The sequence below is a fragment of the Falco peregrinus genome, chromosome 1 (assembly GCF_023634155.1).
Source record: "Falco peregrinus isolate bFalPer1 chromosome 1, bFalPer1.pri, whole genome shotgun sequence".
Taxonomy (NCBI): Eukaryota; Metazoa; Chordata; class Aves; order Falconiformes; family Falconidae; genus Falco; species Falco peregrinus.
The window spans coordinates 76,720,162-76,747,932 of NC_073721.1; the positions used below are offsets into that span (position 1 = coordinate 76,720,162).

The window sequence follows — 27,771 nt, forward strand, 5'->3', positions numbered from 1 at the left end:
AAGCCTGAAGCCTTTCCTCTTCTTGTCCTGCAGGCCACTGGGAAGCCAGCACGAGTTCACTTTTCACTTGGAAGTCTGGTACCTGTTTAAAAGCGCACTGTTTTCTTTCAAAGGACATCTCCCTTTGATATCATCACAGCATGGTTAGAAACCAGGAGGTGACCAATCTAACCCACAGCTTCCAAAAAAGTACTATAACCACTAGAATAGAGTTCAACTGTATCAGAGCATCCTCAGCCTTTCCAGTAAAATTTCTGTGTAAGACAGATTTGGGAAGACCAAAGAGCAAGTAATAAATAATTGGGGTTTGGGGAATGAGGCTCTTTGAGGTGCTGATCTACAAGGTCTGGGAAAATTTCCTGGATTTGGGGTTATTTGGGAAACTTTCTGTGCATTTTTTACTCACTGTAAGAAGCATATTCAGTTTAGCAAGTAGGCACTGGCACTGTAATTGTAATTTTCATCAGGTGTCTAGTGTGGGGACTTCTTCCTAGAAGCCTGAAAAGAATGATTTTTTAAAAGAAGAAATTCATTCATTTTTATCTACATGGCTAACAGGAGCACATACAGACTCTCAGACCTGGGAAATACAAAATACGAAAAGAATAGAAACTACAACTCACGGTAACAGGATATAATCTCACCTAAGCCTAACATGACATGAACTACATGGTAGCACATATACATCAGTAAAAGCACAGCTCATATAAGCTCTGCCATTTAACTACAGTCAACGGTATGTAAATAAATGAACTGTGGAAAAATCCATGTCAAGAGTGACAGCTAACATTCTGATTGCCCTCAAAACTCTTATTCCTGGTCTTCCTTCCCCTTCTCCTGAGAATAACAGGAGGTGCTATTGTCCATTGCATTTTGCAATTTTATCCCCCTTTCAAGCTAAGCTCACTGTGCACACTGGCTATAAATCCTTGGGAGATCCTCTCCTTCATTTCCAGGATGCCCTCCCACTGCTTGCACTCAATTGAAAGCAGCTGCAGTCACCTCTAGCAACCTTTCCCCACCAAAGCTCAGAAGTAATACTCCCTCTTCCTTCCGTCAAAGGTTTGGTTGCTGTGCTAACATAGTAATTAGTCTCTGCAGATTGATTACCTCTAATGGCAAGAGAAAAATATCCTTTGTGGAGCAATATTGTTCTATTCCTATATTCACTGCTAATCTGATCTCAAAAATCTTCTTTGATAAAAACAATGCTATTAAAAATTTACTCACTTTTGACAAGGAGCCCTATGTCATCCCCAGCTTTAAAAAAACAAAAAAGCATCTTCGATTTGCCATTCATCAGTCTGTCACCTATTTAAAAGTCATTGTCCACGTATATCCTATTTCAAACTAGTGACAGCCACACAAGTAAAAGCAGTAACTCGTATTCTTCTGAATCAAATAGCTCATTTTTTTCACAGTTACCATGTTCAAATAGTCTATTTTCATAAACTGTTTATTTATTTTTGAATAGCAGCCAAGAATATACTAGAGCTTTCTGCTGTTTTCTTTTCATGCTGGAGGAGGGGGTAGAGGGAAGAAATTATTTGAATTAAAAAATACTGTTTCAGGTTAAATCCAATGAAAAACAACCTGTAAGCTTTGCTCTACCCCTTTGACCTCAGACTGAAAGATCTGAAGCCTCTATTTCTTCTGACTGTGATGAGTAACACCAACAGCATTAGTGATCCCCCTTTGCAGCCTGGCTGCTCTACTGTGCATTACTGAAACACACTGCAGTGCTAGTTGCAGTCCTACCATACTGTAGTTAATCCACACAGCATGTTTTCTATACTAGAAGCCCAAACAGCTTGAGATATGCCCCCAAAAATGGAATTGAAACCACTGCATGAGCTCCATCTCACTATATGGTCATCATGATAAAAGAACGAACCAGAGAAAATTTAGAATGCACCCAGTTTACACAGGTCTCAGGAGGGGAAGAACGGAATTAAAACCCAAGAAACAGTTTCCTAGGGTAATATAGCAATTTCTGTGCCGCATGCTTCTCAAATGGTGGAAATTTCTTTGCCTTAGGGTCCTCTTATCTGTAAAGCTAATGCAGATACATCCACACAGCCCAATGTAGCTCCCAGTCTATTAGTCACTATGGGAGAAGCTAGCAGAGCCTCACTTCTCTGGCCCATGGATCTCAGTCAGCCAAATCAGTCTTCTCTTCACCCCAGTAGCAGGCAACAAAAACTGGTTTCCCCTTGAATGGATCCTGAACTTCCTGGTTTCTGTGCTTGCCCTGTGAGAACAAGCAACAAGCCCTACCCATACAGAAAACCTAGCACAAGAGCGTCATGGGCACAACCATCAGCAGCCTGCATTGCTCTGGGACATGCTGACCATTATGGTAACAACAAATCATCAAAAGCTGAAGTTTAACTATTCTCCAGCAAGACGAACCAACTTCCCATGGGCATGAGAACACCACAAATTTTCCTTCTCTACCATTCCAATGGTACTTGTCAGTCCTCTTCCAAATAAAACCCTACACAGTCAGCAAAACCCATCAAAACTCTTTCTTTGATTTAAAGGAAAAAAAAAAGAAGAAAAAAAAACAAGCAGAACTTCACTCCTGCTTTAAGAGGAGCAACTTCAGAAACTGCACAGAAACATATGCTTTTCTTATGAAGTTGTATCACTGATGGCACTCTGCTATTACAAGGCCTTCTAGCCTCAAACATACTTGGTACCTCACCTTGTGCATTTGCGAAATAAGTTCACCAACCTGTGCGAAGCAATTACGAAGGTCCCCGAATCGATTCCCCAATTCATGCGCTCAGCTAAGCACCACAGACAGAAATGGATTGCAAATCCTGAATAAACTGCTAACTTTTCCTTCACAGAGGCAAACGGAGCTGCTGATCAGGATAACTGCATTGACCAAATTCCTCTCTCCAATGCCTCGTCTTGTGCAGAAACCTCACAGTAGGCTACAGCCAAAGGAGCATGCAACAGGTAGTACTAGTTGGGTTCAAAGTACAGAGATGCAGATTTACCCTCTTTTATTTTTCAGCCTTTCAAGATTAAAATCATAAGTGGTCTGCCAAGCGAGAACTTCCACAGAAGCAGTGGAAGAGCAACAGCAGGAAGTTTGTGCAGACTCAAAGTCACATGAACAGCTATTTAAAACTGTAGCATTTAAGCACTTTATAGCCTCATTAATTCCGTAACTCACGACCAAGTTATATGAAGAACTCTCATCCCTAACTGCCCTCAATTATAAGAGATTTTTACACTCATAATTATGTTTTGTCCATTCCAAACATGGAATAATCTGATTCTTTACAAAATCAGCAATTTTTAACAATGAATAATTTCTACAAATTAGGACAAAAAACAATAGAAAAAAATCTGCCGGTTAGAAGCCTCTTCTTGATACTTCTGGTTGGTTCTACCAGTCAGATCCTCTGAGGCAGGTGTTAAGGTCACACCCTGGTTCAAGCTCTGGCAAGCTTGTAACAACTGCATAACCCCTTTCAAAGACAAAAATTCTAGAATCTAGTGTTATCGTTATTGCTAGCTAAAATAAATAAATAAATTGAGGATGTGCTTTCAATATATTGTAAGGTAACCATACAGAACAGTTTGACTCTTTCTTGCCTCCAGCAGGTATCATGAAACACTCACCATAGCACTGTCCTTTCACAACTTAGTGAAAATTAACACAAAATTTCTCCTACTGTTACAAGCCTCCCTAAAAGTCTCTAATAATGGTCTTAAACAGGAGGAAAAAAAACAGAGTGTCCATCTCTCTTACAACTATCACTATCACATTCTTCTGCGCAGCAGAAACCCTAATTAAATTCACAACCCTGACTGTGACTCTTCCCTCTTGTAGGACCTGGAACTCTCCATGCCATACACTGCTGAGTACTGGGGTCTGACATAAACATTATCCAGACTGAGGCATATACCCACACATCCTGCCTCCCCTATCTGTGCTTCAGGGGGAAGGAGAGTCCTAATTCCCCTTGAAGGGTTTCCCCTCTGCAAAAAGAAATCTGAGACTTCCTGGACCAAAGAACTGCTATTCCTCCACTCAACTGCAGGGCTCACCTGATGGAGAAGAGCTGGATGCCACCCACGGCTCTAAGGACCATGGCAGTAGAACAAATGAAGAGGAAAACTTTAATTAATGGCCTTTGTGTAAGCCTAAGTGTGAGGTAAATATCAAGTTATTCTCCCCTACTGATGCAGAGATAGTGTGCAGCATGCCCACAAGCAAAACTTCTGGCACATATAAGGGTTGAGCATGCAGGTACCAAAACCCTAAGACCTTCTGAAGAAGGGGGCTTCAGCTTCTTTGTGGCTCTGTTTCCATTCAGTAAAGAGGGAACAGCCATACATTCATAGGGGTGATATGGGAAGACATTTTTAAAGACCTCAAATTTTCAGCTGTTACAATAGCATATCATAAATGTTCTTAAAATAAGTGTTTCGGGGCAGCAGGGAGACTGGAAAAGAAGGTAGTTTGAAAAAAATAGTTGCTTTCCATCACTGTAAATTCATGATTTTTCCATCACATGTAAATTCATGGAAACACTGCTAACATCTGTCATTGATCTGCTGCGTTTTCATATTTAAAAAACAACATGATTTCTCTCCTGTTTTGCTCTTTGATAGGCCTGAAGAAATTACTGATCTGGAAGCTTGATCAGCCTCCCAGCATCCAATCTGCTGATAATCCCCCTGTAACAGGTCCAAATCTTTTCCCAGAGTCCACCTCTCAAAAGCAAATTGCTGGAGTGCCAAACCATGACTTACAGTAGTCTTGCAAAATTTATAGCTATGGTATTTTTTGGTTGGTTGTTTTTTAAGAACTCCTAGCTGCTGAAGGCATGACTACACAAGAGTGTGTGCTTTCTTCTTCAAATAAAGTTGGAGGATCCATGCTCATGAAAGTAATACTGGACATATGACCCAAATGACTCTTAAAGCTCAAAACCCAAAAAGTAAAGAACTACAATTCTGACTTTTCTCATCCAAATTGTTATTTTTAGGACACTATTTGCTGGCTATCATTTTGCGTCAAGCACTACCCAACATACAGAAAACAAGAGTCATTTCCCCACACTACCTACGTGCTAAATAGAAAAAAAGCAAGAACCATGAGGATTACTCCCACTGTACAGAAGAACAGCTGAGGCCAAAAGTCTCAGTGATTTACAGGAATAATCAGTTTCGCTGACTGAGCCCAGAGCTCAATGCTGTCCCAAAACTAGGTTTACCATCTTCTTAGCAACAATTTAAGTGATAATAAATATTACCAAGAAGAAATGGGTATTAGAATTAATTACCATGACTACAGAAACGGATTCTAGCATTACTCAAGATCAGGGAAAGCAGAAACAAATCCTTGATAATAACAGCCAGTGACCATCAGCAAAGTCCTACTGAACTCTCCTGAGAGAGCTGGAGGCTTTCCCAGTCAAGCCTTGTGTGGAAAGCCTCATCATTTCCAGTAACCAGCTTTGAATGATTTAGATAGTAGTGGCATGTTACTGAAATCTGCTCATTGATCTCCCAAACAGTGCTAACTGGAATCACCATAAGGCTTATTTTGCATTTTTTTTTTTGTAAGAAATGCACATGTATTCATAACAAAACTACATACTATAAGCACCTTGAAAGCAAATGCACACACGCATTTCTAAAGTTATATGGCAATATATTGCTAGTTTACTACAACATACTTAAAGTCAATGATTTCTACTTTAAGGCTAACAAGTAGACAAGATTGGATATGGTTACGCATATTTACAGCATAAAGTACTTCTAAAGAATTAATTTAAATCTGCAGGACACACAGAACTAGTGCAGTGTGAAACAGAAATTCAGTAAAACTTGTTTAAAACACTCCACACCCTTTTCTATAGTAAAGAGAACAGATCCCGTTACAGCTGAAAATAAGGAGGTAAGCAACCCACTTAATTTTTGCTTATTTAAGTTCTGGTAGAAAAGTTTGCTAAGTAACATATGCATGTAATGTACCAGTTCTCATCTGTGATGAATAACATTTCACAGTAATAGCTTTTTACACATCAAAAACCCACAAGGAACTTGAAATCATACACCTGAGGACCTAAGATGCAAAAAGAAGAGTCATTAAGACAGACAGAAAATCATGCTAGTTAGTTTGGTCTGCAGTCCCTGACCACAAGGATAAACAAACCACATGAACAAAAAACTCCGGTGACACACACTCACCCAGCAAAGAGCCTACGAAGATGACAATTTGCACCGTGGTAGTGAAAAGCCTGTAGGTCTGCTCTTCACCGTGCTCCTCACGCTCCACGGCGCCAGCCTCGCTGCCATTCCCACCCTGCCACACCATTTGCCCAGCCGAGGTGTTCCTCAACTCCAGAGCTCTAGTGACAGCCTGGTATGGGGCGTGCTCGCTTCCGTTCCTCGAGATCCAGCTTTTGTCGTACCCCATGGCCAAGTTCCTGCCTTCCCTGCTGCCACCTAATAACCACAGGTTATGGAGCCCTTGCCTTTAATGACTCAGTGGAGCCAACCGGCAAAAAGGTTCTTCTAAGGATAAAGCCCCATCTCTGACACTCCGTGGCACCTTCACATTTCTGTGTCCCAGAAGGCAGGGCTGGCTTTTCACATTTCTACCTTACAAATCGTGACAGCCGGTACAGAAAAGCAGAAAATAAAGCAGGCTCCTCCTTGCAATTAGCTGTCCCATATTTCTCACTTCACCACACCACAGCGTTTCCTTTGCACGTTTTACTGCGATAAGGGTGAACGAGGACATTACAGTCCCCACGGCAGCTCGTCTTCCCAACCCCACCAGAAGGTCACCTCACGCCCGCCGCGCACACGCTCGCGCGCTCACGGACTTACTATACGTTAAATCCATTTTGGAAAAGTTGATGGACCGCAAGCTGTGTCCCCCCCACGCCACTCTCAGCCTTGGCGCTAGCCGTTCTCACAGCCCTGGCAGAGGACAGACACCTCTTTCCCCGCTGTACATCTCCTAGCGCTCTCCTCCCTCCTGCCCACTCCTGTGGTGAGACATGGCTCCGTCCCGCGTCCCTCCTTGCTCTGCGCGACGCTGGACGCCCAGAAGACCCTTACACAGCGTCCAAGGAAGTAAATGACCGCTCAATGGCTTCCACTGCACTCCAGCTATTTCTCGGGGAAAATTAATTTGGTTTGGAATCCCAAGGCGGGGGGCACTCGAGCCCCCAGTCAACCAAAAAGCCTCCGTACGATCCCGCGTGACCCGCTCTGCGCGCGCCCGGCACCGAGCGCGGCTGGCGGTGGCAGCCCCGCTCGTACGTGAGACAACATCGCGGCCCGGCCGCACAACCGCGCGCCGCCGCGCCGCCGCCGCCGCCCGCAGCCCCGCCGCTCCACACTGCGGCCCGCCGCCAAGCCCCGCCGCCCGCGGGAGGCGGTGGCCCAGCGGGGCGGGGCGGGGCGCTGAGCTCCCGCCTCCGCCGCGCTCCCCAGGGGCGGGGGGGCCGCCATCACGTGGGCGCGGCACTCGGAGGGGCCGGCGGGGCCGCCATTTTACTGGGGAGCGGTGGGGTGGTCGCGGCTGGGTGGGCAGGGCGGCCGCAGCTTGGCGTCGGTGGGCGGGTGGTGTCTGGAAGTCTCGAGTTTCTAAACCGGTATTGTAAAACGGGTCCGTAATTCTGAGGACAGAATTTCAAAAGACCGTGCTAGCTTCTAGATATATGTATTATTTGTTAAAATTGAGATTTTTTAAAATACATAATGCGTCGGAAAAACGCCTTCGTATGCATAATGGGTTTGGGCTTTAATTGTGTAAAACGTGTGCATCCGTATAGTGGGTGCACATTCGCCTTTAACCTGAAGATTTTAGGAGGATGGCTAGTTAAAAATTGAGCCAGAAAGGGGTTTTCAGCTTTTGGCCGGCGAATCTGGGAGCGCCCCCCCGAAGAACGGCTGCCCGCGAGCATCGCCCCTGCACAGCAAGACCCCGACCTGACAAAACATACTTCTGTGAGGTGTCTTGTTTCCTGAGATGTGAACTGGGATGATAACGGGGAAGGGCTGTGTATTCTGCCACAGGTTCAGTGCTGACCTCAGGGGAATGGGGACTGCCACTGCCCCATCCCACCACAGGCCCTGGAGGCCGTTGGCCAAACAAACCTCCACCTGCACCTCCGTGTGCTTGGGCCCTGCGCTTTGCAGCTTCCTCTGTGGGTGTGCAAGTGTCTCAGGTCTTTGCTCCAGGCTCTTCTCCAGTAACTCATGTATTCCCCACTCCCAGCCTGGCCCCAGGCTTACTCACCCGCCTACCCTTCCCTCTTGCCCCTACTCCCAACCCATTCACCTTGTCCACCCAGTCTCAGTTTTTCCCACATTTCCCAGGCAACATTCATCAGCTTCCACTGTGCATTTCCCTCATCTTCGTTTCCTGGGACTCCTGAACTGGCTTCTTCCTCCTTTTGGTTCCCCCAACGTTCCTGTGGCCATTTTGGCCAATCTCCATGACCAGACTGACCTTCTCCCAGCCACCTGCAAGGCACTTTTCTTCACAGGGCCACCCCTTTCTGCAGCTCCTCCCTCTGGGACCCTTCCCCTCTCTTCTGCACTTCCCCTAGAGAGACTCACCTCCCCTCAGCTGTGCACGGGGGGAAGTGAAAGCATGCTCTCACATCGTTAAATTTTAATAACTAGAATTACATTTTAATGTTGTGGGATATGAGGGTTTGAAATTTTCTCTTAAATTTTGGCAGGGTAGCTTCTGTCCCGATGCAGTCTGGCACATGTTTAAGGCAGGTGGCTCTCCGGTAATTGTTCACTGTAGTCCCATAAATCTGTGCAGAACATGTGAATATTCACTCCCACCCCCACCCCAAATAATACTTGGTTTACTTTATGCAGGTTTTCACAAGGCTAGCTAAGCAAAGCCACAGCACTGAAAAAAGTTATCTCTTCCCCCTCACCCATCAGATTTTCACACTTCTGCTAGCGTGCAAGACTTCTTAAAAGAAATTCTCAGAATGTTTTTATGATGATGTTATTTTTCTCTGGCTTTCTTCTTAGAAACATCATTGTAGAAGAAATTAAGAGAAAAAATAAAACAGCCTGAGGTAGACATCTGGTCTAGAACATTTAATCCCAACTCGTTAAAATTTTGCCAAGTCAACGAAGAACCAGAACAGTTGGGCAGCTATAACAAGGCAGAGTTACCTGACCCACCCATTGTCACACAATGTAACAGGGGAATAGTTTCCCATGTGCTGGGCTGTGTGCCTTACGCAGAGTGCTTGGAAAGCATAAACCCATCAATTCTGTTAAAGAAAATTTTACTGAAGTTTCTTAATTACTTACTGCATCATTATCTCAAAATTAGCCATCCTTGCTGTGTCTTTGTGTGGGAGAGAAGATGAGTCTGTGACCTAGAAACTTTTCTTTCTAGTCTTTAACACAGAGAGACTATTTATACAAATTGATAGATGAGCATACCCAACTGCACCAGTGGATCAACTGTAGCAGTTACTTCTAAGAAGGTGCAAGAAACTCTAGTGGACATCACATTTGACTGCGTAGAAGGAGATCTCTCTTGTTGCTAGATAAACACTACACAGCTTTGGTCACATGTTTCCCACACACACTCAACACAAAAAAAGATAAGACAGAAAAGTGCTGCTGCTGAAGGTACATTCCAGGTCCCAGGCATGGTAAGGAACAGAGAACAGAATCAGAACAGCGATACAATTTAAGATTTGGGTTTTGTTAGATACTAATGACATTATGAAACTACCAGTTATTAAATAAATTATAATCCCAGATGGGACCATAAAAATTCAGTTTAACTGAAGCTGAAAAATAAACAAAAGTATGCATGTAAGAAGCTTTCAATTTCAGAAGATCAAAGAGAGGTCTATAGAAACTATTCATTAGACTAAGTCCCTCCTTAAGTGGTCTATTTATAACAAAAAGTCAGTTTCCGAAGGTCAGGGAGTATAGTAAAGATCACCAGAACTCCAATGATCAACAGACCTGTCCGTAAAATAAAGAGAAGCATCAGAAGATTTTTCATGCAGTTGCAAAAGTAAAGAAAAACTGAGTCCATTATACTGTAACAGTAGAGATTTAAAATAATGCAAGTATGGCTGTGAAACCTATTTTATTTGTTATCAATTAAGATGATGGAACTTGATCTTTAGGGAAAAGGTAACTAATGGGGATCCTGGTATGGACATGACTAGGTCTAAGGCAGAAGGAAAACTCCAAGATTAATTTCATTCCGTTTCAGCAGTTCACACTGGTTTCCTACATTTTATAACAAATGAAATCACCTAAGTATAGTATATGGGTGCATGACAACAAGCTGCAGACTACTGGAACATTTTTCTTTGCCTGGAGGTTACACACCTAATTAGATAAGCATGTATGTATGAATGATCCCAAAACTTTGAAGGCTACGTCATCCTGTGACAATCCTTCTGTCCAGTAGATACCACACGAAGTGACTGAAGAAAAGCACGTTTTTGCCCTGCTCACCTGTACTCGCCTCACAGCCCCCAGCTGCCTCTCCCCGGCAAGTCCCGCCGGGGGCACCCAGGGGCTGATGGAGCACTCACGGGGTCTGGCCTCACTCAGTGTTGGCGGTTCAACCAGCCAAGGACTAAGGGGCTGCTTGTGCTCCACCTCCTGGCAGTTATTAAAGCGATCACTGGTGGAAGCACTTTTTAGTTTCCACATGAATTTGCAATCTCCCCCAGCTCTACATGAAATCCATTCTGAATCTTGTGGCTCTTTTTCCCCTTTACAAATCTTTCTCAAGGTCTATTGAAAAAATCTATACTTGCATGTGGTGCGTATCTCTGCATTTGCAGGTGTACCTGGAGGCATGTCTTGGGAAAGGTCAGACTGGACATTAGGAAAACATTCCTCACTGAGAGGATGGTTGGTCAAGCAGTACCAGCTCCCCAGGGAAGCGGTCATGGCACCAAGCCTGTCAAGAGTTTGAGGAGCATCTGGACAATGCTCTTGGTCCCATGGTCTAGTTTTAGGGAGTCCTGCAAGGAGCAGGGAGTAGGACTCGGTGATCCTTGTGGGTCCCTTCCAGTGGCGCTACACTATGGTTCCATGAGGTACAGCTGCGAGGCCGGGGCGCCGGGGACAAGGCGGGGGGCACCGTGAGTGGCCGCAGGGGCTGAGCGGGCACGCCGGCAGCAGCGGGCGGTATGCTGCGGTCCCTCACACGGCGGCAGCGGCCCTGCGAGGCTGCCGGGCCCACAGCCCTGCACGGCGCGGGGCGGAGGCGAGGGCTGCGGGACCGTCCCCGCCTCTTGCCGCCGCCGCTAAGCTCCCCACTAGGCCCCAGGCGGGGCTGGTCGACCCTGGCCGCCCGGCTCCTCCTCTCGTCGCCGCGGAGGCGGTGCCGGGGCGCAGCGGAGCGCGGCCCCCTCTGGGCCGGCGCCGCTTCCACGGTGGTAAGTGCCGCGGGGCTGCCCGCCATGGCTGCCGCCCGCCCCCGCCCGGGGAGCTGACATGGCCCGGGCGAGCGGCGCGCAGCAGCTGCCGGCGGAGGCGGCCGCGGAGCCGCCGGAGAGCTACCAGCTGCGGCAGGAGAACGAGCTCCAGGTGCTGGAGTCCATTTACGGGCAGGACTTCCAGGATCTGCGGCAGAGCCAGGCCTGGAAGGTAGCGAGTGGGGCTGCCGCAGCCGGCCGGTTCCTGCGCGGAGCCCGTGGGGCGGCCTAGGGGCGGCGCGGCCCGCAGGCACGGCGCGACCCCCTCGCCCGGCGGCCGCTCCCCCGTTGGCGCGGCCCGCAGGCGCCAGCGGGGCAGAGCCGCTCGCAGGCCGGCCCCGGGCGGGCGGGAGCAGCAGGCGGCAGAGCGGGGCCGGGCGGTGGGAACGCGGGTGCCGAGTCCCGGCGCGGCTGTTGCTGCGCGCCCATGGCCCGCCCCGCCCCGCGGCGGCCCGGTGACCCGCCGGCCCGGTGACCCGCCGCCCGCGCAGCTAACGCGCTGGGCCGAGGTGTGTGCGCTGTAATTACAGCTGTGCCTGTAACTTACATTGCAATTAACTGTCAGATTTTTGTAAAATGGCCTCTTAATTATAATTCAACCCTTAACCGGCTAATTATGTTACCTGCTTAATTTATTCATCTCGTCAGTATACATGTTGCTGATCTTCGCATGTTCATTATATGTTGTGGTTTACTCGAACTGTGGCTGTTTCCGTAATAACGTAATACTTTAATTTTCGGATTTATAGTATTAATATAGTATTAATTACAGCTAATTAGTGCTCAGATGTAGTACTCCTTTTTTTTTTTTTTTCCCCATTTCTCTTTTGTGTCCACAATGTCTAATTAATAATTCTCTTCCATCTGCGTCCGTGGCACTGTTGTCCTGTACCTGGAGGTACTGGTCACTCTTTTCCATTCCCCACCTTCCCTCTACTGTCGTTTCTTCTAAAATTCTTTCGTCTTGAGTTTCTACAAAACGTATCATAGCCCCCCTGCTGTCATTTTGCTGCGATAAACCTGAATTTCAAATTCTTGCAGCAACCTATAACTTCCTCCCCGCCCAGGGGTTGGTGTGACCACTGTGTAACTTGGCTGGGTTCTCAGCAGTGTTCCAGACCTCACTCCCTATTAAATCATACCTGACATTCTTGTGACTTAACCTGTTCTTGCCCCTGCTGGAAATGCAAAGGGAAAATAGAGGGGGCAGTGACCATCTTTTAACCTGTTCCTGTATTTATTATTCCTTGTCTTATTTCCCTACTTGTTTGTCATGTCAAGGTCTTGTGTTGGGTTTTTTCCAAAAAAATCAATTTTCTAATTGAAAAGAAAAAGTTTAAAATGTTTATATGGGCATGTTTTTCTTTATTCTGATTTTGAGTAGGCAATTTGAACAGGATAAGGAGGAAGGGCAATTGATAAAATTATTTTTTAATGCCAAAACCAAAAATGTAATACCGAAAAATTACTATCCATTTGCTTGGCCACACAAGGTGTGTATATGGATGTGATGTTATAGTCTATTGCCATGTCAGAAAATAAAATACTGACTGGTGTGTGTTGGTGATCTAAAAAACCCACGAAATAAACAGTATTGTTCTTATAATGCTTTAATTTGTGATATCATAAATAATCTGTTGGGTTTTTTTCCTACTACTAGCCTACAATAAGCAGAATACATGGGTTTTATTATAAAACCTCATTTTTGCTCATCCTGAATCATCTTTCTAACAACTGTAACTACACTTATCTGAAGACTTTCTAAAAATACACTGGATAAACTGTGATAATCAGCGAACCAGTTCACACTCATTGAGCAGCGTCAATACCTTAATAGATTTTTTTTTCCACAGTTTGGATGGTCTAACCTGAATTCTGCCATAATATAGGTTGTGAGAGTTGCGTGCTTCCATTAAAACAAAACAAAAAAACCCCTTTTAAATCAAAAGTTTTGTTTTCCATTTTAGGTACGACAACCTCCTGAAATTAATTTAGTTCTGCGTCCTCAGGGATTGACTGGTGATAATGAAGTATATGCCAAAGTTGATCTGTGGGTCAGGTGTCCACATACTTACCCCGATACGTGAGTGAACATTAAAATCTAACCATTTTTCTCTGTTTTCCATAGTAAGTATAAGTTGAATAAATGTTTAGTGTTATTCGTCACTCTTATTGTTGCTTTCTGCATGTCAGTATTTGTTAAGCCTGTGGTATTTTATAATAGGCAACTGTAATATTTGGCACCTGAATTGGATGTAGTCTTTTGTGCAATGGAGAATAATGGGGATGCATTTGTCAGTTCAGGACTGCAGCCCCAGTTTGTTGCTTGGAGAGACATAAACACAGGTGTACCTGCTAGCATCTTGGTGCCCTTTTTAAACTTCTTCAGCTCATGACTTGCTGAGAGAGGGACTGAATCTTCATTTTTAAAGCGATATGCTGTCTCGGTTGTATCTGCTGTTCCCGTTTTCTCCTGGATTAGCCTTTTGAAAGAGTTCGCCACAGGGAATGTGAAAAGGATTGCAGATGATCCATTTGTGCTATGGCACAAGCAGTGTATGAGGGAAGTGCTATTCCTTACCAAGTGATAGCTCAGTTATAACCTGTAACACAGGATGTTAACAGCCACTCTGATTTTTTCTGATTTAAGGTAACATAGCTACAGACATTTAAATTGTTTACTTTGATGTTAAACATTTTAAAAATATAGCTGTTATTTATTGCATATATTTCTTTAGGTTTGTGTAACTTCTGTAGTGATAAGTAAATCTTAAATACCTAAATGTTATGCTAGTAATATTTTTAAAGGATTGTTAAGTAAATTACTGGTTAAGAGCTGAATTATGAGTCTGCAGGGTTTCTTTCATAGTTCTTCTGTTAAGTATAACTGACAGGTAATCTGCAGCCAGAAGGTTTGCTGGTAGGGAATATAAAACAGTATTTCTGGCTTTATTCTATATTGTATATGTAATATTTATGTACTGCTTATTAAGCATTGACTAATTGCCAAGTAACTATGAACTCCATTCCTTTTCCCTCACCCACTGTTTTTATCAACATTGTGTTGCTTTTTACACTCAATTTTTCTAAAGAGGACATTCAAATGTTTTTGTTGCTGTCCCCCAGTGTTCCTGAAATACAACTAAAGAATTCAAAAGGCTTGTCAAATGAGAAAATAAATGAATTAAAATCCAGACTAGCTGAACTGGCAAAACAGCGCTGCGGAGAGGTAAGAGCTTTTCACTTCTGTGAGAAATATACTCTGGACCCAAGTAGTTCTAGAAATGTGTGTGGTGTAACATAATGGAACACATGGACATTAGAAGTGTAAGTTGCCGTTCTCTTAAGGAAGGAGAGACTTTCTTGCTTAAGAATGTTTTAATTAATGAAAGTTTGCAATATGCATGCTCGTAATACAGTGCATGTATAAATAGTGCAAGCTTTATCCCTGTTTATAGGCAGATTTAAAAGTTCATGTTATTCTTAGAGTTACTTCACAGTATGAAAAGCAATACTAGCACTAAAACTGAAAGCTTTCTGCACCTTACAGATTAATTTGAATGTTACAAGTGGCTATACCTGTTTGGGCAGACAGTGATTAACACGGGGAGGTTTTCTGTGTAATCTTGTTCATTTAATGCTGAATTGATGGGCAAGAGACCTTAATTATAACACCAGCTGAACAGTTGACTTGTGTGGCTGTAGCACTGTCACTCAATGCCACTGTGCCTTTTCTCCTGCTGTGTTTAGGACTAGCGATACTTGACTTCCTCCCCAAATAGGATAGAAAGAGAAAGATGGGGAAACACAAGAAACTTAGAACTTTGATCTATTTTAAGGGATTTTATAAGTCTGCAGGCATGTTTGGTATTAAAGATACTTTTCCATTGTTGCTGAGGGCTGAAACAATTCAAAGAATTACTGGCAAATATTGAATTCTTGGTGAAAGCAGGTTTTATGGTATGTTTTTTGTGACTATTTGGAAATGTTACATGTGTACGCATTTGATCCGCTCCATTTCTCTTTTAAAAAGAAAGAAGTGCACAGCTGTGGAAGCTGTTATATGCTGAAATGGAATCATAAATACTCTGCTTTCAGTTTCCTAAGCCTGTCAACTTTACATGTTTGGAAGGGGTTGCCTGTTGTTCAGTTTTGCTGCATCAAGCCTTTTTTTTCCATTTCCTGCAGATACAGTAATAGACAATTGCAAAGGATTTATTCTGTTGTAGCTCATGTGTCATAAACACGTATCTTTGTGAACAGAAAAATATGCCTAAAAGAAGATGAGAAAAGGAACGTGGTTTAGGGTTTTTTTAAATAGAAAAAGATTATGTTTGAAGTTGGCTGTCTTTCAGTAATACTTGCCACCTTTGTTACTGTGGTCAGGGATTTTTATGTTACAGTTTATTAATAAATAATTCTGACAAAAAATTAGTGAAATACGGTAAATTCTCCCTGATAAGTAACAAAATCAGCAGTTACTGTGCTGCTGTATTGCTTTTTCAAGTTGGGTATTATTTTACTATGCAATCTACTTGTTCTTTGAACTTCGCGTGTCATTCACATTTATTTTCTTTCAGGTGATGATATTTGAACTTGCTGACCATGTGCAGTCATTTCTCAGTGAGTACAATAAACCACCTTCCAAGTCTTTCCATGAAGAAATGCTGAAAAACCATCAAAAAGAAAAAGAAAGACTGGCTCAGGAGGAATTGCGTAGAGCACAAGAAGTTAAGAGAAGAGAGGAGCAGGAGGTAAGAGAAGTTAAAATATGAATAACCCTGTATTCTTAATAAACTAAACAATCATTATTTTGTAAGTAGTTCTGCATAGCAGTGGGTTTTTATGAATTATTAACTCGTCAGGCCTGTCAGTATGAGTTGATCAGTATGTAGTACATGATCTGCTGCTGCAGTTGTAATATTTTAATAATGTGATTTTGACCCTGAGAATTACTTATGATTGAAACAAATTTTGATTCCTGATCCTATAAGGATCACTTACAAATACGTCCTTATACAAAAGTGTAAGCAAATGTATATATGAAGTGCATTCCATCTTAGTGACTGGAACGTTCGCTATGACAGACTTCTCCAGAGCACAATAAATTTAGTCTAAAGAGACCTTGGAGCCACATACATTCTTCATTGGAAACGAGGGGATTCATCTGTGTCTTGTGGAGACTAGAAGTGTGGAGTCTCCACACTGTGGGAATGTGGATAGAATAAAAAAAAAATTCTTTAAAACAAGGAACGGTTTAGCTTATTTCTCTGTCTTTTCTGTGTATGAAACTTCATTGTTGCGTCTTGTCAGTAGGAGTAATTTTCTGTTGTCAACAGCTCTGTACTCCTGTATCATACAACTGATGCTTTTAATTTCCTCAGGAGAGCTAATGTGACTCGTATTTTTTGATTCTTGTGAGATCCAAAGGTCCTCTTTAACACTTTTGAAATCATCATAGCTTTTTTTTTTCCCTAAACCAGGGTAATGTTAACAGTTGTATTCTGTGTACTGTTGCATCTCTAACAACACCAAAATTCATTTCAGCAACGTGAAATCCTTAATGAGATTCAAAGAAGGGAAGAAGAGAAAAGAGAAGAAAGAAAAAAGAAAGAGATTGCCAAGCAGGTATTCTTTCTAAGCAGGTGTACCAAACCCATCACAATAGCTTATTCCCAGTACGGTAGCATATGCTTCTGAAAATTTGAGAGGTTTACATGACTGAATTGTCCTGGACATCTTTTCTCATCCAGTGCTTCTAATAGATCTGGGTTACAATAGGTTCTTGATTATATGGGGTTTATTTCTGGAATAAAATCAACTGTAAGGGAAAGTAGTTCAATATATTATCATCGTAAGTGTACTGAGATGGGTATTTTCAAAGAGACATAGAAAAAAGCTAGTATGTTAATGTTCCTTGTTCCACTGTAAAGAAGCTTTACACTCTTGCCCAGGGACAGCAGTGAACTGTACTTTCTAATCTCAGCACTTCTTCCTCAGCCTCATATGTAGATTTCTTGTGAAAACCTGTTTCTTCTGTGGTCTGGGTGATTTTGTAGAATAGTAGTTAAATACTCGCAAATTTTAGGATAGGAGCTGTTGCCATACTTATTTGGTGTTTTTCATCACTCATAGGAACGTTTGGAAATAGCTGCTCTGAGAAGTCAAGATAATTCTCACAGGAAAGATACTGCAGGATGTAAAGTTGTTTCCAGTGTAAATGGGAGGTGTTTGGAACATGGAGTGACTAGTAAACACCGACCAAATTCAGCTGGACGTTCAAAGTAAGCATGTCAGGTTTGTGTGTGGATTCCCGCACACACACACACCTGCCCACCCCATTACATCTCAAAGTGAAATTTGAAGGCGAGAGAGCAGTGTGCTGTGTTGCTCAGCTGAGTGTTTTGGTCCTGTCCCTCCACTTCCCCGCTTTCATTTGGCATGGTCCAAGTAATCCATGTGTTCTCAAATTATCCATAACTTTCCCATTAGAAGAGTCAGCTTGGCCCTTAGTTTAACTTAGAAAGTATTTGGCAATCATTGGAAGGTATATTCAGGGCTTACTTAGTTTCTTAAAAGTATGTTGGAAGCTGCAGGAAAAAAAATGAGTTGATGAATGTTTTGGAATAGCACAATAGATTAAAGCTCACATTCATGTCAAAATGTTTTCTGTAAAGACGCACCAGTGTAAAATTCCCTGTTGCAGAGTCAGATAATGCTGATTGCATTTGCAGAGCAACTTACTGGAGGGAAAATAAGAATTATTGGAGGGTTCTTTTGCTGGTATATAACTCATTTGGGTTAGGATTGGTGATATACAGGTAGGTTGGGGGTTTTTTAGGGTGGTTGTTTTGGGGTTTTTTGTAACCACTACTACCCTCACCCCTGTTTCCTGTGTTCATAGCTGATATAACTGTCAAGGACAGTGGAGATGTCCTGGTTCAGATTGTGCCAATGACTTCTTTTTTTGACTGTTGTTTTAATGGAAATAGTGTATTCCTGGGTTTTTTGTTGTCTGTAGAGTTAAAATTTATTTTCACATTATTTATCAGCAACGCTAGATACGTGACCCTTGCTGTCATCTCTTCCATTTGCCTATTGCGAGTCATATTGGCAGTTGTTTCTGAATAGCGTTTGTAGTCTGTAAATCTATCTCTTGCTAATTGTAATATAACACAAAGAGGGACTCTGTGTGTTGAACAAGGTAAGTGTCTCCCAAGTTTGTTTACTGTGTTTTAACGTGGAACACGTACAATGGACTTAGTAATTTTCCACGCAAATTCTTAACATTCTGTGTTATTATTATTTAAAAAAAGGTCAGTTAGCAGTGGTGAAATAATCAAAAAGGATTTTGAAACATTGAAACTTCTTGTGGTGCCATGTTTGTAGAGCTAAACAAAAGCTAGATGTGTTTAGCTCTCTGAGGTCTCTTTATGCAAGATATATACATATGTGTATCTTACTTGCTTATATGTAAGCATACTGACTTTGAAAATTTTTTGCAAAACTTGCCTTTTCTTGAAGGAGGAGTTTAGAGAAGTAAAGGAGGCAAATGGGGAAACACATTTTAAGTTAGGAAAAATAACTAAGTTAATGCTGGAATAAACTTCCAGAATTGCATATATTTGCTTTTTGTAATGTTTTGAAAGAGAACGCTAATCAAGTCAAACTGACATATTTTTCAGAGCTGTAGTATGTTGACTGTTGTTTTTTTTTTCTATCCACCCCCCACCCCACCGCCTCAGCATGCCATCCTAAGATGCAGAACTTCTAAGGTTCCTGGCTTTAAATAAAAGAGACCAAGTGCAGTATGATGTTGCTACTGAAATGCTGGATTTCTAATCAGATGTGTATCTGCACTAACTCAGTATTTTTGAAACATGGTTATTATCATTGGATACAAGTCTCTGAAAGCTAATGCTGTTGCAGAATTGGTATCTTTAGGGACTGGGGACTGCAACAATACTACCTTTTTGTTGGGGAAAAATGTTCTGTTCACATTGCAGACGAGAACGCCAGCTTTCTGTTAGTAATAATGAAGAGTCCTCTAGGAATCACGAAGTTTTGAACTTCAGCACAAGTGGTGCTGGACAACTTACTGTCCATAAAGGGAAATGTCTAGGTAAGAAAAATAACAATTGTTGCTTGAAATACTGGGTGGTTTGTTTTTTTTTTTTGAGAGGGGGAACTGAAGCAATGTTAACAAGCAGCAAGGGTGGAGAGAATACTGTGAATCATGAAATAGCACAGTCAAGAGTGGGAGAGAGTAATATAAAAAGTTACTTTGTGATAAATATTTTATATTTTCTTAGGACTGTTTTAAGTAAAAGTTTGCTCCTGCTACAATTGCATAACTGAGTAGCCATAAAAAAATAACCCACCCCACCTTCTCAACACTGTGTTCTCTACATAACTAAAATAATACTGAAAACTGTATGCTTTCAAATTTAAATAGCTAGCTTGTCAGCTATGCAGGCTACCAAACAAGAAGTCATTTAGCTTTCAGTGAAATCTGAAACCGGTAATAAGCACGGGGTTAGAAATGCATACTTAGTCTCCTTCCATTGCTGCTGATAGCAGTGGCATAAAAGCAGTGGGTTTGGAGAGAACAATACAGGCAACTATAGGAGACGTTCAGAGCTGAAAGGCCTCCAGGATGTGCCCATATGTATGGGCCATCAAATGTTTGTATTGTTAATTTTCAACAGAGCACTTCCTCAGTGGAAGGGTGAACAGCCTGAAAGTCTCTGGAGCAAAGAGAATTTTATTGAGGAAAAACAATTATGTTACTGTGTGTAGAGCTCAGCATTTGCTCCGGAGGAAGACTGTTTATTAAAACCTGAAATTCTTTAAAATGTGCAGCAATTTTTTGCCAATGTGCTGTTGCTTTTATTTGCTGCTACATAGCATTCAGTCTCATCAGACTTGATAATTTCCGTATCTGTCATGTAGGTGTGGATCTTGTTGAGTTGTAAGTAGGTTTGTATTTCTGAAATTGTAGAAAGCAGGCTTACTGGTGTTCTTAGAATTTGCAGGAGCTCTTGTCAAATCATTAGGAAACAAAAGAAGCTCTGTTCCTCTTCTCTGTATACAGGCAAGGATGAACAGCTTGGTAAATCAGTCTACAATGCCTTGGAAATTCGCAGTGGAGACTTTGTTTTAATATATGAGTGGGTACTACACTGGCAAAAGAAGATGGGAAGGTTTCTTACCACGCATGAAATGGAAAAAGTTGAGAAGTGTAAGAAACAGGTAATGCCCTTATTTTGCATTTAGCATAATGAAGGTTAGGTGAAGCTCAGTGTTTTCCCTGAGGCTGCTAGTTTATATTAAGCTTGGGAGGGTGGTGATGAGCTAGAAAAGACCGGTGTTTTGAGTATCTGCACCACAGAAGATGGGTGTGTTGGAGTATTCAGGAGTTCATTTACAATAATACAAATGCAAGAAAGTGCATTTGCAAGTATGCATAAACAAAATACTTAAATTCTGAAGAAAGAGGGAATCATGCTTACCTGGCAGAGACCAAAATTGTTCTTGTGTACAATACTTCCTTTTTAGCGAAGAACAAAAATGTTATATATTTTGTATGTGTTGCATATTTTAGTAGTGGTGTGTTCATGAGATATGACACAATGCATGTTATGTTGTGTTTCTCTTAACAGCTTCAGGGTGCAGAAACAGAGTTCAGCTCACTGACGAAGCTAAGTCACCCAAACATAGTGCATTATAAATGTATGAACCTTAAAGAAGGAGATGATTCAATTGTGGTGGACATCTTAGTGGAGCACATAAGTGGTTGCAGCCTTTCTACATACTTACACAAAGAGACTCCAATTCCAGTTGAGCAGTTACGCCATTATGTGACCCAGATCTTGTCAGCTCTCGACTACTTGCACAATAATTCAGTAGTACACAAAGTTCTTTGTGCTTCCAGTATCCTGGTAGATGCTGAAGGTAACATTAAGGTGACAGATTACAGTATTTCCAAGCGCTTAGCTGATATCTGCAAAGCAGATGTTTTTGAGCAAACCAAAGTTCGTTTTAGTGAGGATGGTCTTCCCAGCAAACCTGGAAAAAAAGGAGATGTATGGAGTCTGGGCTTGCTTCTGCTTTCACTCAGCCAGGGCCAAGTAACCAAGGAATATCCAGTTGCTGTTCCTACCAATTTACCTGCTGACTTCCAAGACTTTCTGGAAAAGTATGTTTGTTGTGTTCCTGTATATTTTTCTCTTTTATGTTCTTTTTTTTGTTTTTAAAGTCTTGAACAGTTTTTTGAAAGAACTCTAGATCCCCCGTGTCGCTAGTTAGTTTTTAGAAAAGAGGTGGTTGCTTCCTCACAGCTCAGGCTGCTAATCTGGGGTTCAAGAGGACAGGTCTGGTGCTCTCTTCTCTGCCCTGCTGCAAACTGTGTGTTACTGTGGATGTCTAGTCTGTGTTTTGCTTCCGGTTCCCATCTGAATGATAAAGGTGGTAGTTTCTTGACTATAAGGAGACCTCTCTGTGCATTTAAGCCTGATACAGAATAGATCTTTGAACAGTCCTGTTCTTGGTTTGCTAACAGATGCATTTGCTTGGAAGATAAGGAAAGGTGGACTCCTCAGCAATTGTTACAACATAGTTTTATAAACATTCCACGAATTAAAACACCTGTAGCTGAAGAAAATTTAGATGGTAAGAAATTTGGTTCTTTCTGTACTCTGCTAAGTGGAATATGTGCCTGCAGTAACAGAAGAATGGAGCAGTGCTAGAGCTTCATAAGACTGCATGAGTGTTTTATATTAACTAACTTAAAAGCTAGCATGGTCTTTAACTTCTATATCCATGACTAGCTGGGGTGGACTGACTCTTCAGTGGAGCTGTTGTCTCTTCAGTAGAAGCAGCTGATGCTTTAATTAAACCTGTAAACTCAGTCCCTTCCTGCATCGTGTAAATGTCAGACTTAACTTGGTCTGTGGAAGATACTGTTCCAATGAGACTTCTTCCCCCCTTACATTCTCATTAGAATGAGTTCCTTTGCCCAGCATAATTGATGTCAGTTATTAAAACTATATTGAGGTTTATGCTTGTACCAGAGCTGAACTCTACACCTTAACTCTACGCAGCAGAGCACTTGTGTATTTTAGGTTTTAGTTGTGCTTGAAGTTATTTAGGTTTTATCTTCTTCCTGATGCTTATTTGACAGTCCCTTGTGCTTTGTCCCCATAACCCCATGCTGCCATCTGTGGTAACTGGTATCCCTGTTACAGATTTGGCAGGTATAGATTGCATCGAGACAGTTGTACCCAGCAGTCAGATATCCAGCGCATCATTCTTCACAGAAACACAAAGACAATTTTCACGCTACTACAATGAGTTTGAAGAGCTAAAATTACTTGGAAAAGGGGCTTTTGGAGCGGTTATCAAGGTATGGTATAAAAATTATTTCCCTCTGTGGAATCATTTTTGGGGATGTGTTTGTGTTCTCTGAAGCAAAACAATATATTCGGTGTATGTGTGGTTTTACTTGTTAAATTCTAGTGTTCTGTGCCTGTGTTGTGGGTTTTATCTGGAATTGAATAGGCTGGGAAGTTTTGTGAGAGGCTGCTGGGAGCCTGAGGAGAAGGCTATCAGTATGGGGAAGCTTGCATTTCAGTTGTAGTCATTTCCCAGGTGGAAGGAAAACTTTCTCTTCTATGAAATTATACTGGCAGTACTTGATAAGGCATTTATAAGCATTTGACTTTAGATTTATTTGAATTTTGCAGGTGAGAAATAAGCTTGATGGTTGCTATTATGCTGTGAAACGTATCCGCATAAACCCTGCCAGCAAGCAATTTCGGAGGATTAAGGGGGAAGTAACATTACTTTCCCGCTTGAACCATGAGAACATTGTGAGGTATTACAATGCTTGGATAGAAAAACATGAAAGTCCTGTTCCCACTGTGTCATCATCTGAAACAACCGAAGAGAAAAGGTTGTCCGCCAAAGCCAGTGTCTTCATCCTTACCACAGAGGAGACAAATGATGTGGAAGCTAATGCTCCTCCTCCGGTTTTGACAAGTTCAGTTGAGTGGAGTACTTCATGTGAAAGATCCTCCAGCAACAAATTCAGTGGAGCTGATCAGGAGTCCAGTGATGACGACGATGATGTTGATGGGGTGTTCTCGCATTCAATTTTGTAAGTAGGCTTCAGGATTGGCACTAAAGGAACCATGAGCATAGTGGTTTTTTCCAACTGTGCTCTATCATTCTCTCTTCCTTTGTCAGAAGTAGTTTACCATATTTTTGTTCTGTCCCCTGGTTCAAAAACAGTGTATTTGCCAGCAGCCAGAAAGCCAGGGAGAACAAAACGTGTAGCTTAAAAACTGTCAGAGTAAGAGGAAAATTTTGGTTTAGGCTTCTAGAAGTTTATTCCCATTTGTGTCTGAATGTGTGACTGTTTATGTTGGACTGCCTTTTCCAACTTTGAGAGTGAAGTTTTTAATAAACACTAACAGGAATACTACAAATCCTGGAAAATACCTTAGTTGTCCTCTTTTTTTTTTTGTTTGTTTGTTTGTTTGATTTGTATTAGCATACTCACCTACCTGCCTCTGTGTGGAGTGGTGCTTGCACTCATGTTTGTTTGTTTGTTTGTTTAAGCAAGTAAGTCAACTTATCTCTGATTTGCTTATTGAATATAGAAATTAAATTTTATTAATGCACATATGTACCTTCCCTTTAAGAGACTGGGCTGTCAAAGGAAGTGTTGCTTTGCAAGCAGGATACTTTTTTGAGTTTGATTTTGGTTTGGTTTTTTTGTTTAAGGCGTATGGAAGGTCTTCAGCAGAAACTTAGATTTTCTTTTTTTCCACAAATAGTTTCCAGATTTCTTAATAAATATTTCTTGGTACCCAAAACTTTTGTATTTTTTTTTTCTTTCTCTCTTTTTAAACAGGCCAACCACAGATTCTGACAGTGAAATAATTTTTGATAACGAGGATGAAAACAGTAAAGGTCATCCTGTAGTAAGTATAAAGATAAAGCTAGTGAAAATGAAAAGATTGTAAAATAGTCTTTGAAAAGCAAACAGGTCAGCTGGGAAGTTTTGTTTCACTTCAGATGTAAGTACAGAACCATATAACCTTACGTTCCATCAGAGCAAATATTGTGCCATCATGAACTGCATTCCATAGAAACAGATCTGATACAGCTAACCTGGATTCTGTTTCCCATAGTGTTTATTGAGCTAAGTGTGAGTTGCACTTTTTAGTCATGAGCGTGGTTATTGCAAGTTTAACACTTTATGTACATGATTTATCAGTTAACCATATGGATTGCCTAATAGCCTCTGAAAGCTGAAATTCTGTTCTGCTTTTAGATGATATAAAACAATATATTTGCTCATCCTAGCCACTTCTTCAAAGTGGTGACAGTGCATATTGCTAGCAGTCAGAGACAGGAAGTCAGAATAATGTGTAAGGTTTTAGTTGATTTTAAGTTTTTTGTATCACAGCACTTGCACTGTATCACTAAAAAGTTAATGCACAGTTTTCTACAGCATCTAGAATCTGTTAGTGCCAATCCTGATGGTCTGTAAAATGCTCTTACTAAAGCTTCATCTTCTTCCTCTTTCTGTTGTAATGTGCAGTGGCATGAAAAAGCTTTCAATATATGATTTAATAATAGGGCGGTGCATTTTTGTCACAATATATACACCATATCAGAATTGTTTGTTGGGGGCAGGGCTTGCATTATTAATTCTACTGAGTAAGCTTTGTATATTTTCATTTCAAATTTTTTAAAATGTGATAAGCTTTGATATTTAGGTTTCATCCAGATCTGGAATGTTTTTCCTTCAGTGTCTAATTGTGGCAAAATGTTACTCATTCCCGCTTAGAAAATGAGAGTCAGGTTACACCTGTTTTTATAGTTTCTTTAGAAGCAGTGGCATTAAAGAAGTGGCAATATATTATTTTGCTGTTATTCAAATCTAGCCATAGAAGGCGAGTTTTCATCAATGTGTTGCAGCTGTTAAAAAATAGTTATATGCATAAAAAACCCCTCTGAACAGCTTCCTGTAACTGCTCTATGACTTTTATTGTGACAAAGGATGAAGAAGGCAATGAAAAGAATAGCCACGGAGAAGACAGGGCACCAGTCATCCAGACAGTGCATTACCTGTATATTCAGGTACAAACATGCTTGCAATTTCAGCTGAAATGATACTGTTCATTCCAGTCTGCAGAGGTTAATTGCTGGTTTTCATGAGAAAACTAATGACCTTTAAAAAGTGCAGATGGACTAAGTTCGATGTTGTTTTTGCAGTGGACTGGTTTTCTGAAAGGCTTGGCTGGTGGAAGGCACTGTGCAGTGCACACGGCTCGTTATGCTTTCCAAGCATCTGTAGTTGTTCCTGGAGAGAACTACAAAGTTTTGTAGTGCCATAATGTGAAATGGGACCATTGTTGCTGCTTGTGTATCAGTGAAAGTTGGCAACTCCTGACCTAACCTTAGAACAATCCAACCAACTAACCTTTTTGGATGCATGGCTTCCAAACTGCTGTCTTGCCTTGTGCTTGTCATTTGTTTAGAATATTCGTTCCAACCCCCTAATGCTGTAGCTGGTGTTCTTGGGTTTGGTTGTTGTGTTAATTCCCAGGGTGGAGTTGAATTGTACTGTATGAAGTTGTATTTCGCAGATGTGGAAACTTCCTCGTTCTCTTCAAAGATGATAGACTGTGTATGCACTTTCTTTTAATGGAAAACAGTTACCTGCAAAGCCATTGTATGGCCCTAACAGCAGACACTGTTATATAAATAAAATTCCTGCAGGTTTGCAACTTCAGGCTTTACTACTGACAATATCTCCTTTGTATTAGGAGTTAGACTGTTTCTGGGAGAAGTCAGCTGTCATAGCTAACGGCACCGTGGTGATCTGCGGTTTATTTAGAGTGCACTTAATGCTAAATCTTGTCTGGAAGGAAGATACAATTAGATGGAATTGGATTTTAATAAGCTTGTTTGCATGTGTTATGTGTACTCATAAGCAGTTAAGACACCAAGTGAAATAAAGCCTGAGATTCTTTAAAGTTTAAGTTAAACATATATTACGGCTTGACTGGTTTCACCTTGGTTTTGACATTTATGTTAGAGAATATATTACTCTACAGGCTTGTACCATTGTTCCAGAAAATGGGATAGGACTCATAAGTGAGTGTGTGCTTTCTCACTAAAAGACAGCTCTTGGGGAAAATTCGAAATAACTGCATGTTTTCATGATACTATTTGCTCCTGAACTGAGTATTACAGAACCAGGCATTAGTATGCACACAGATGCATATTTCTGATGGTCTGTTTTCTTGACAAAACTGCTCATTCCTCCCCCCTGTCCCCTATACATATGCACAACTGAAGATGGAGTACTGTGAAAAGAGCACATTAAGGGATACTATTGACCAAGGGTTATATGAAGACACCAGTCGGCTTTGGAGGCTTTTCCGAGAGATTTTAGATGGCTTAGCTTACATCCATGAAAAGGTTAGTAAATATGACAGTTATACCTGTATTACACCTCTTTCTCTATGGGTTTCTTAATATTCTATTCATTTTGGGGTGTTTTATTAGCAAGGTTTGTTCCTTGCCCTTTCCAATATTAATCCTTTCTAGGGGTTTAAAATGTTTTATCATAAACTTGAATTTTATAATGAACCACTTCACATTTTTGCCTTTGTCACTAAAATCTGGCCACCTTCTAAAAGTGCTTTGTTAGGTATCTGGTAGCACTGGAAACTGTTTCTAGATCCTGGGCTACATACTATAGTCTTAATTCAGAATAATCATCAGTAATGTTTACACATAATACTTAATGCATAGACTTCCTACCATAATAAAAGTACGTAATACAATGGATTAGTCTATTATAGAGTTCTATTTTGAATTGTGTCTATTGTTTAATATTTATTTATATATAATTATTTAATGTATGTGGGGTTTTTTCTTTTTCTTTTCTTTGTTCTGGTGTAACAGGGAATGATCCACAGAGACTTGAAACCTGTAAACATTTTTTTAGATTCAGATGATCATGTCAAAATTGGTGATTTTGGTTTAGCTACAGATCATCCAGCAAATGCAGTAAGTACAGCTGAAAGTGAATGAAAAAAACTTGAATTTGGTGTTGTAGTAACATGAAAGATGAAAATAAAACATAAAAGCATAGTGCTTATGGGACTGAATATTGTGAATGCCATAATTTTTTTTTATTTTCTAAGGTTCTAGAAATACACCATGTACTGCCAACCAAAGCATTTCAAGTGCCACTTACAGTATGTCT

General features: G+C 41.4%; 2 protein-coding genes across 5 annotated transcripts in view; one reads left to right on the forward strand and one right to left on the reverse strand.

The window, feature by feature from the left end:
* GPR176 (G protein-coupled receptor 176) overlaps window positions 1-7,209 on the reverse strand; it is a 36,430-nt gene extending 29,221 nt beyond the window's left edge. Inside the window, exons 1-2 of one of the 4 annotated variants that reach the window (XM_055816438.1) lie at window positions 6,220-6,328; window positions 407-498 (exon numbers count right to left, since the gene is read on the reverse strand). Coding sequence is in view for 2 of the 4 variants with exons in the window: in XM_005230720.4 (XP_005230777.2) it covers window positions 6,220-6,448 (229 nt within the window). In the remaining 2 variants the exon portion in view is untranslated. Of the gene's footprint in view, window positions 1-406; window positions 499-6,219 lie in introns of all 4 variants that reach the window. The other 3 variants (XM_055816418.1, XM_005230720.4, XM_027777276.2) reach the window with 3 other exon arrangements.
* A 4,198-nt stretch (window positions 7,210-11,407) lies between these two features.
* EIF2AK4 (eukaryotic translation initiation factor 2 alpha kinase 4) overlaps window positions 11,408-27,771 on the forward strand; it is a 37,485-nt gene continuing 21,121 nt past the window's right edge. The window contains exons 1-16 of the mRNA XM_055794467.1: window positions 11,408-11,652; window positions 13,448-13,563; window positions 14,607-14,709; window positions 16,061-16,234; window positions 17,028-17,108; window positions 17,616-17,764; window positions 19,487-19,602; window positions 20,575-20,732; window positions 21,143-21,678; window positions 22,042-22,151; window positions 22,727-22,884; window positions 23,225-23,637; window positions 24,397-24,466; window positions 25,551-25,631; window positions 26,856-26,978; window positions 27,468-27,572. Of these exons, the coding sequence (XP_055650442.1) occupies window positions 11,500-11,652; window positions 13,448-13,563; window positions 14,607-14,709; window positions 16,061-16,234; window positions 17,028-17,108; window positions 17,616-17,764; window positions 19,487-19,602; window positions 20,575-20,732; window positions 21,143-21,678; window positions 22,042-22,151; window positions 22,727-22,884; window positions 23,225-23,637; window positions 24,397-24,466; window positions 25,551-25,631; window positions 26,856-26,978; window positions 27,468-27,572 (2,646 nt within the window). The 5' untranslated portion in view covers window positions 11,408-11,499. The remainder of the gene's footprint in view (window positions 11,653-13,447; window positions 13,564-14,606; window positions 14,710-16,060; window positions 16,235-17,027; window positions 17,109-17,615; window positions 17,765-19,486; window positions 19,603-20,574; window positions 20,733-21,142; window positions 21,679-22,041; window positions 22,152-22,726; window positions 22,885-23,224; window positions 23,638-24,396; window positions 24,467-25,550; window positions 25,632-26,855; window positions 26,979-27,467; window positions 27,573-27,771) is intronic.